We start from the raw sequence: 9,043 nt of genomic DNA, 5'->3' as shown, positions 1-9,043 counted from the left end.
GTTATATTAGTTATTAGTTATTAGTTATTAGTTAAAGACTAAAGTATAAACTATAAAGGATTAGGGTTTTAATGTAGATGAAGCTATTACCTAATGTTAGTAACTTAGTAAGTTAGTATAATTGTATTAATGTATTAGTATATAAGTTAATTTAATTATGAATCTATGATATTATTTAATTTGTAATTATAAATAAACACATTACACATTGTTAATTATAATACTATTAAGTCTATTATACATTTATACTATTAACTTGAATTGGAATTACATAAATCACATTGTTACTTATCTAGTAATAATGTGTATATAATTATATAATTTATATTAATATTATAGAATTTAGACAATATATCGACATAACTTAAATTCTAATAACTAGAATAAATATAAACAATTAGAGGATTAAAGAATTATACTTACTACTCCCACTTCGAGTAGCTCTAAAACTTAATTTTTATTCTTAAATATTTTTCATTTCTTTTTTTTTTTTTTTTTTTAATTTTTTTTTGTAAGTTAAAAAGTGTCAATTACATGCAGCAGTGTTACTTTTCAAAAGCAGGCGGCTGTCATAAAAATAATAAAAAAACAAATACTCGAACAAAATTCTGGTTGAACTGAGAAGGACACGTGGCAAAGTTTGATCCCAAAAGGCGCCACGAAGTGGGCATTCTGGTTACCGAGGCAAGACACGTATCGAAACGCGAACACGTGTCCACTTCAACCAGCTTTTCGTATAATATGATGATCTTCGATCTTCTTCATCGTCACAAACTGCTCGAGCTCGAGTGTACTTAGTGTCAGCTTTCAATTAAGTACGTCTGCTGTGTACGTGCGTAATCTAATTGCAGAGGGTTCCTCTGAGTGAATTTTGGTTTGGGGCTCGATTGAAGAAATAGCAGGAAAATATGAGCAGCAATAGGAACATGGAGACAAGGTCTTTACTGGATGAGCTGCGTAGCTTCGAGACGGGTGGCTTCTTAGACCTTGGCCACCCTCTCCTTAACCGCATGGCTGACAGCTTCGTCAAAGCCGCTGGGGTAACCTTTTACTCGCTCTCTCTCTCTCTCTCTCTCTCTCTCTCTCTCTCTCTCTCTCTCTCTCTCTTTCTATATATATATATATCAAAGAGCTAGACACAGCAAGTTCTAAAAGGCTCTGCTGCTGCTGCTTCATATACAGATCGGAGCTATTCAGGCTGTGTCGCGGGAGGCTTATTTTACAGCCATTGAAAGTACGTTCTTGGGTTCTTATTTTATATGTTTCAATTGCTTATTACTTCATATATAATTATATGTGGACGTGTACGTATTTGTGGAATATTAACCAGGTGCAGGACTCGACTCGTCCAGTGGTATGCCAACGGAGATCTCGGGTGGCAAGAAGCATCGGTTCCCAGACCTCAAGGGTACGTACAACACCCCCCCACGAATATATCTTCATATATACATATAGAGTGCCCGCTCCTTTGAAATATAATTTGTAGATTTCATGACGGAATGGTTTAGGTTGATAATCATGATGTCTGGTGATCATGGAAATGTTGCTAATAATCAATTCTTAACTTCATAATTAACTATATATATATATATATATATATATATATATATATATATATATATGTCTTATGGTTGTTTGTGTGGGTTGCAGGAGAAACCAACAGGAAATCTCTCGAGGCAATGGTGAGGTTTGAACTTAATTGATTTTGTGATCATTGCTTTGATTTTAATTGATTCTGTCTTGTCCTGTTACAATGTTTCTCAGGTGAAGAACACTGGAAAAGAATCCATACAGTGGGGTAAGCTATCGTGCATGCCTCATGACCAGATAACTTTTTTTATTTTTATTTCTTTGGGATGAATTTGCTGCATTGGAATATGTTTTGTGCTGTAGGACTTGCTGCAGGAGTGTATTCAGGTCTCACGTATGGGTTAAAGGAGGCTCGTGGAGCTCATGATTGGGTAAATTAATGTCCACATATATACCTGCTGAGTTATATATATTTCATTCAACAAAGAAAACTTTATATTCTGGATTGTTAATTTTGGTGCAGAAAAACAGTGCAGTGGCAGGAGCAGTTACAGGGGTGGCACTGGCGCTTACGTTTGACGACTCTTCCCATGAGCAGATTGTGCAATGCGCGATTACTGGGGCTGCAATTTCAACTGCTGCAAATCTTCTTACCGGGATATTTTAAGATGGTGATCATATGCATGGGGGCACCAGAGAAGTTTAATTAAGTTGCCTAGCTTCTGTTTAGTTTGGTACGTGACATGACATTGTTTGTGCTTCTCTATTATAACTCTTCTGCCTCGAGCTTAATTCCCTTTGAATCATTATCGTCGAGAAATATAAGGTTTTGACCCCTTTTTTGGACACTTTTTCTTTTATATATGTTTATTTTGGCCTGGAATTGGATGTGTTGGTGAGCCAGCCTTTTATAGAATTTGGGGTGAAAATATGTGAAGGATTCATGAGATTGGAACATCCAATGCTTGAATGTGCCGCCCCTGCAGGCATGGAGCTTTGCATGATGACATGCATGGACATGGACATTGACACATTGTTATCTGTAGGATGGTTTCACTGAGGGTAAATATATATTCTGATGTGAACCAATTGACCAAAAACACAGGAAAAGATTGGCTCTTCAGTAAACTGTATTTTACTTGATAATTAATATTCAACATGCCTTGCTTCCTTCCTTAAATAAACAATTAGGCTAGAAAATTAAAACTAACGTAAAAGTATAATTCTATTCTAGATAGAATTTCACTACTTCTACACAATTCACCTAGGACTCCTATTGCTCTTCAAGAGAGTTCTATTGAATGTCAACTCGTCTTCTCCATGATAGAAGACTCTTATTCCTTTACTACTCCTATTTAGATGGAATCTTTATAGATTAGGATTACATCATTCGCTCACTAACATTTCCCTTGTCCTCAAGGGAAAAACAAGGAAATTGTGCAAACCTTCCATTGGATTAGTAGCTCGGTTCCTTTGTTTTTCTTCTGCGTGCAGCAACGTTTGTGGCTCAGGGATCATGTGAGCTTCCTTGTTCATTGTTGGCAGTTGGGGCAGCACAATCTTATCACCTCCTAGCTTTCTCTTAAGTAAGCTGATGTGAAAAATAGGATGGATTCGTGATTCCTGAGGCAGGTCCAGTTTGTATTGACCTGTTTGGCAAATCCTTCCCCTTCACCTCACCTTCAATTTCTCTGAAATAATTAATTTCAAAACATTCCAACTTTATATCATTGTTTATATTACATTAATAACTTTTTATAGATAAAGATTCCCTACAATTCTAAAAAAATATATATATATATTCTAAAATTACAAAATTTAGGCTGTTTCTAGACATCGAAATGTTTGGAAAATGTCACATATTGAAAATGTGGCACGTTACAGTTGATAATTGAGTATATTTTCATCATATTTTTGCTTTCTATGTTGTAAAAAAACTTTGAGCGAAAAATTGTATTTTAATTTTTTGAACAAAAAGCGTCTATGTAAAAGTGAAGAAAAAACATTTTGGGTGAAAAATTATTTTTATCTATTTTGATAACATGCCATCTTTTTAATATATGAAAATTATTTCTGGCTATGGCTATATGACCTTTTTAAAAATTATATAAATTTCATAATTTAAGAATCTACAATTTTAAAGAATTAAACAAAATCCTAATCCAATTTTTATTACTATTCAAAAAAAAAAAAAAAAAACTCACTACAAAACAAAACTTTTTTATTTTTTTTATACAGAAAATCAAAACTTCTTTTTTACTTTATATCTTATCAATGCTTCTTAGTACTATTAAAAATAAACAAAAAAACTCCAAAAAATAAAAAACTTTACCAAACAAACCCTATGCCATTGGACTGATTTTCTAAATTATTTTGAATGGGCCAAAATACCTGGCTGACAATTTAGCATTCTTACGCATGTACACCGAAATGTGCCGGTATGGCTGGAGCTTCAAGTATACCTAGTCTCCTTTTTGAAATTCATCCTCTCTATGCTTGTTATCATACAACTTCTTCATTCTCCCTTGAGCCAACTTGATGTTGTCTTTCAACTCTCTGAGCACTTGGTCTCTTGCAACTAAGGCTCTCTCCACTGCTTCGGCCTTAGCAGTTCCCGATATATATGTGAGCATGGATGGTGGATCACGTCCATTAACCGCAAGAATGAGAGTGGTTTTAATGGTTGAATGCCAGCTCGTGTTATAACTGTATTCTGCCCACGCCAGCCATTTGCCCCATTCCTTGGGTTGATCACTTGTAAAACACCTAAGATACATCTTGAATGTGCAGTTTACCACTTTGGTTTGTCCATCTGTTTGGGGGTGATATGCCAAACTGAAATTAAAGCTGGTGCCTTGAAGGTTAAAGAGTTCCTTCCAGAATTGGCTTGTGAAGGTCGGATCCCTATCGCACACAATGGACTTGGGCATGCCAAGAAGTTTAAAAATATTTTCAAAGAATACTTGAACTACACTCATCGCCGTGTATGGATGACTGATGGCTAGGAAATGGGTATATTTCGACAATCGGTCAGCAACTATAAAAATAGTTGATTTACCTCGTGAACTCGGTAACCCATTAATAAAGTCCATTGAGATGTCCTCCCAAATTTTTGCTGGTATAGGCAATGGATGTAACAGCCCCTTAGGCGTGAGGGCCTCGACTTTATGGTGTTGGCATACTTCACATTCTCTGATAAACAATTTTATTCTACTCCTCATACTTTTCCAGTAGAATTTTGCCCTTATGTGTTGAAAGGTTTTATGGTACCCCTCGTGAAATCCACCATGGTTTTGCTCTATAATGGCTGGGATGAGTGTCAAATTTTTCAAGAGATAAATGTGATCTTTATAGAACAAAACCCCATCTTTGTAATGCCATGGTCCTAAAGCTTCTCCTTCCTTTACTCTCTGAACTAGTTCTTGGAGGTCCTTATCATTGTCAACCTCCTCCTTTATGATTTCCAACCAATTTGGAGAAGGGTTGGATAATGCAACCAACGCTCTAGCTTGGTGTTCGTCCGTTTCCAACTGAGGTAATATTTGGTCAGGACGTGACTTTTCTTTCTCTCCCTTCTCATCTCTCATTGATAATGCGTCAGCCACAATGTTCTCTCTACCCTTTTTGTATTCAATAGAAAAATCAAACCCAATGAGTTGGTACAACCATTTTTGCTGAGCCGTGGTTGATATTTTCTAAGACCATAGGTACTTCAAGCTATGCTGATCTGACCTTACCACAAAATGCCGCCTTAAGAGATAAGGACACCACTTTTGGACTGCCAGGACTAAGGCAAGGATTTCTTTTTTGTCCTTGGATAGCAGCAGCTGGTTGCCTTGCAATGCCTGGTTGAGAAATGCTATTGGCCTTCCTTGATGCAATACAGCCCCTATGCCCACATCGGAGGCATCACACTCCACAATAAATTCCTTGGAGAAATCTGGCAGTGCTAGGATAGGTGCTCGTATCATTTCTTGTCGGAGATCTTTAAAGGCCTTTTCCCCCTGCAGCAGTCCAAGTGAAATTGTTCTTTTTTAACATCTGCATGAGTGGTGCAGCAATCTTCTCATAATCTTGGATAAAATGTCTATAATAACCTGTAAGCCCCAAGAAACCTCTCATAGCCTTGAGATTTTGCGGCTTGGGCCATTGTTTCATCGCTTCCACTTTTTCAGGGCCAACTCCTACCCCTTCTGCCGAGATGATATGCCCCAAGTATTGGACCTTTTGCTGTCCAAAGTCACATTTGCTTTGTTTGACATAGAGTTGTTGTGTGTCTAAGATATCTAGCACAGTTTTGACGTGTTTGCAGTGTTGTGCCCAGTTTTTACTATATATCAATATGTCATCAAAGAAAATTAACACATATTTACGGAGAAGTGCATGGAATACCTCATTCATGAGATATTGGAATATGGATGGAGCATTCGTCAATCCGAATGGCATGACAAGAAATTCGTAATGCCCATGATGTGATACCCGGAACGTAGGTCTAGTTTGGTGAAGAATTTAGCTTTTTTCAATTCATCTAGTAGCTCATCGATGATTGGTATTAGGAATTTATCCTTGACCGTGATTTTGTTTAGTTCTTGGTTATCAACGCACATCTTCCATGTGCCATCTTGTTTCTTGACCAAGAGAACTAGGGATGAGTATGGGCTGTTGGAGAGTCGGATGATGCCCCTTTCTAACATCTCTTCAACTTGCTTTTCGATCTTTGTTTTTTGATGAAAGGGATATCGATAAGGACGTACGCTTATCGGCCCTGCTTCTGATTGCAGAAGGATCTTGTGGTCCTGGCTTAATTGGGGTGGTAGCTCTGTGGGTTTCACAAAGATGGCCCTATGTTGCTCCAGCAAAGTTGTCATGTCTTCAAGTTTATTTTCTCCTTGCTCCTCCATTTCTTCAACACGAACTCATCTATTTGTTGGGTGCATAAGGCATAATTGCTTTGTTGACATTCTTTTGTTTTTTACTCCATGTAACAGTATGTTGTTCTCTACCCACATAAATTACATCCTTAGCTTCACAAAGTCCCAAAGAATGGGACCTAACCCGCGAAGCCACTTGGCACCTAGCACCATCCCATACCCTTCCAAGGGAAGGAAGTAGAAATCGACATTAAAAACCCAACCTTACAATTCTACTGGAGCCTGTAGGCATTTACCAGGGCTGTGGATTCTGTCTCTTGATGCTGCTATCACATCCATTCCCCCTTCCTCCGGTTGCAACTTCAAAAGATGGGCTAGACTTACAAAGTTATGAGTGCTCACTGAATCGATCAAGACCAAGGATATCGTTCTACCAATTTGCCTTACACCTTCATAGTCTCAGGTGCCTCTTTGCCCGTGATGGCATGTAAAGAGATTTCGGGTTGCTTTACTGCCTCTGCTTCTTCCTCTTCCATTACCATGTCTCCATTTTCATCTTCCCCTAAGTAAGCTTGAATCATAAACACCCGTTTGCATCGGTGTCCCAGTCCGTATTTATCATTGCATTTAAAACACAATCCCTTTGCTTACCTCTCTTTTAACTTCTGCAGCGTCAACCTCTTCATGGGCAGGAATGACTGGGTTGGTGGTTGCCAGTGTCCCATTGCTGCTCTTTTTCCTTCCAATTGGTTGCTTCTCATAATGGTGTCGTGCCGTGCTTCGTAGAGTCTAGCCAACCCGATTGTGGATGTTAGAGTGAAGGGTTTTCCTGCAGTAACATCAACCCTGAGTACCTCTTGCAAGCCACTGATAAAGCAACTAACCTGTCGAATTTGGAATAACGCCTAAATTTTGGAGAGTAAGGACTCAAACTTTGCCTAGTATTCTCATATCGTTCCTTCTTGTTGTAGCTTTGTCAATTCTCCAAAAGGATTGTAGAATTGGTTGGGTCCAAAGAGGGTAAACAACCCAGCTATGAATTTTGTCCACCCAATTTCTCGCCCTTCACTGATTAAAATTTGGAACCACATCTAGGCCTCTCCTTCTAGGTGGAAAGAGGCTAGAGCTATCTTCTCACCCTTCAAGGCCCCCTCAAACTGAAAAAATTGCTCAGCTCGACAGAACCACATTGTTGGGTCTTCCTCGCCGTTAAACTGTGGAAAATCTAGCTTCACATGCCGTGTGATGATTGTTGGTGGACGTCCTCCATGGAAAGAATTTTCCCTTTCGGTCTCATGATTTTTCCCACGTGAATTCTCACATTTTTCTTATTTGGATGGAAGATCATAGATCTCTATCATGCGCTCCCACATCTCTTGTTGAGTATCACGAATTTTCTGCTGCTAATCCATTAAGGTTTTTATTGATTGCTCCATATTTCCCATTCGTTGGTTCATTGCTCATTATTGTCTTTCTTGTGTCATCGATTGTGTTGTTGGACGGGTTTGTAATGGAAATCCCAATTCACCCAACTCTTGTTCTTAAATTCCTATGTTGTCGATTTTCTGATTTCTTTTGAGGGAAACCGGTCCTCCTGGGTTAACAATTTTCTTGCTAATCAAGAGAAAAACCTTGCTATGATACCAATTGATGTGAACAAATTGACCAAAAACAGAGGAAAAGATAGATTGACTGTTTCGACTCGAGTGAGCAAGAAACTCCCAAAAACACAGTAAACTGTATTTTACTTAATAATATTCAACATGTTATTATTTCCTTGCATGCTTCCTTAAATAAACAATTAGGCTAGAAAAGCTAATGTAAAAGTGTAATTCTATTCTAGATAGAATTTCGGGTTAAATACAATTCACCCCCCCTGAAGTTGTCGGCCATTTTCAATTTAGCTACTAAAGTTTAAAAAATTGCATTGTACCCCCTCAAAGTTTCAAAAATTTTCAATTCAAGCACTCCGTCTGGTTTGACTCAAACCAGACGGAATTTTGACCACTTCAAAACGACGTCGTTTTGCCCATTTGAGACACCCAATAAAAAGCCGACACGTGTCCATTAAAAATAAAAAAAATTATAAAATCTAATAAAAATAAAAAATATAAAAATATTTATTTAAAAAAAATAAAAAAAAGGGGGAAAAAAATACTAAGAGGTGGTTGTGCGCCACCCCCAAAGGTGGCCGGGAGTGGCGCGCGGCCACCCCCAGTGGCTAGGGGTGGCCTTCGGCCAGCCATAAAAGGAATTTAGGGGTGGCACGCGGCCACCCCTAAAGGTTTTTTTTTTTTTTTTTCTTAAAAAAAAAAAAATCAAATATTTTTAAAAATTTGTAATTTACCCCACAAAATTTCTAAAATTTTTAATTCACCCTTAAAAGGGAAAAACGACGTCGTTTTGCCTTCACCAAAACGACGTCGTTTTGGAGTGGTCAAAATTTCGTCTGGTTTGGTGGTCAAACTAGACGGAGTGCCTGAATTGAAAAATTTTTGAATCGCCAAACCAGACGGAGTGCCTGAATTGAAAATTTTTGAAACTTTGGGGGGGTACATTGCAATTTTTTAAACTTTGGTAACCAAATTGAAAATGGCCGACAACTTCAGGGGGGTGAATTGTATTTAACCTTAGAATTTCAC

At 37.9% G+C, this 9,043-nt stretch overlaps 1 protein-coding gene across 2 annotated transcripts; it reads left to right on the top strand.

Moving 5' to 3' along the window:
* Nucleotides 1–908: 908 nt before the first annotated feature.
* LOC133863162 (outer envelope pore protein 16-2, chloroplastic) lies at nucleotides 909–2,197 on the top strand. Of its 2 annotated transcripts, none has more exons than XM_062299148.1 (7): nucleotides 909–1,040; nucleotides 1,183–1,234; nucleotides 1,337–1,408; nucleotides 1,651–1,682; nucleotides 1,765–1,798; nucleotides 1,894–1,961; nucleotides 2,054–2,197. In XM_062299148.1, the coding sequence occupies exons 1-7, from the start codon at nucleotides 909–911 to the stop codon at nucleotides 2,195–2,197; spliced, it is 534 nt and encodes a 177-aa protein (XP_062155132.1). The 2 variants fall into 2 exon arrangements, with proteins under 2 accessions (XP_062155132.1, XP_062155128.1); XM_062299144.1 differs by having other exon boundaries at nucleotides 1,331–1,408.
* Nucleotides 2,198–9,043: the final 6,846 nt, after the last annotated feature.

Source organism: Alnus glutinosa, chromosome 1 (assembly GCF_958979055.1).
Source record: "Alnus glutinosa chromosome 1, dhAlnGlut1.1, whole genome shotgun sequence".
In the NCBI taxonomy this organism is placed as follows: domain Eukaryota; kingdom Viridiplantae; phylum Streptophyta; class Magnoliopsida; order Fagales; family Betulaceae; genus Alnus; species Alnus glutinosa.
The sequence above is the reverse complement of the archived record's forward strand: the minus strand, read 5'-3'. Positions and strand labels throughout refer to the sequence as shown.

Excerpts from the sequence above, each read along its gene's own strand:
- LOC133863162 (XM_062299144.1), top strand. The coding sequence starts at position 909 with ATGAGCAGCAATAGGAACATGGAGACAAGGTCTTTACTGGATGAGCTG. Across the intron at positions 1,041-1,182 it reads GCTTCGTCAAAGCCGCTGGG|ATCGGAGCTATTCAGGCTGT; the intron begins GTAACCTTTTAC and ends CTTCATATACAG. Across the intron at positions 1,799-1,893 it reads AAAAGAATCCATACAGTGGG|GACTTGCTGCAGGAGTGTAT; the intron begins GTAAGCTATCGT and ends TTTGTGCTGTAG.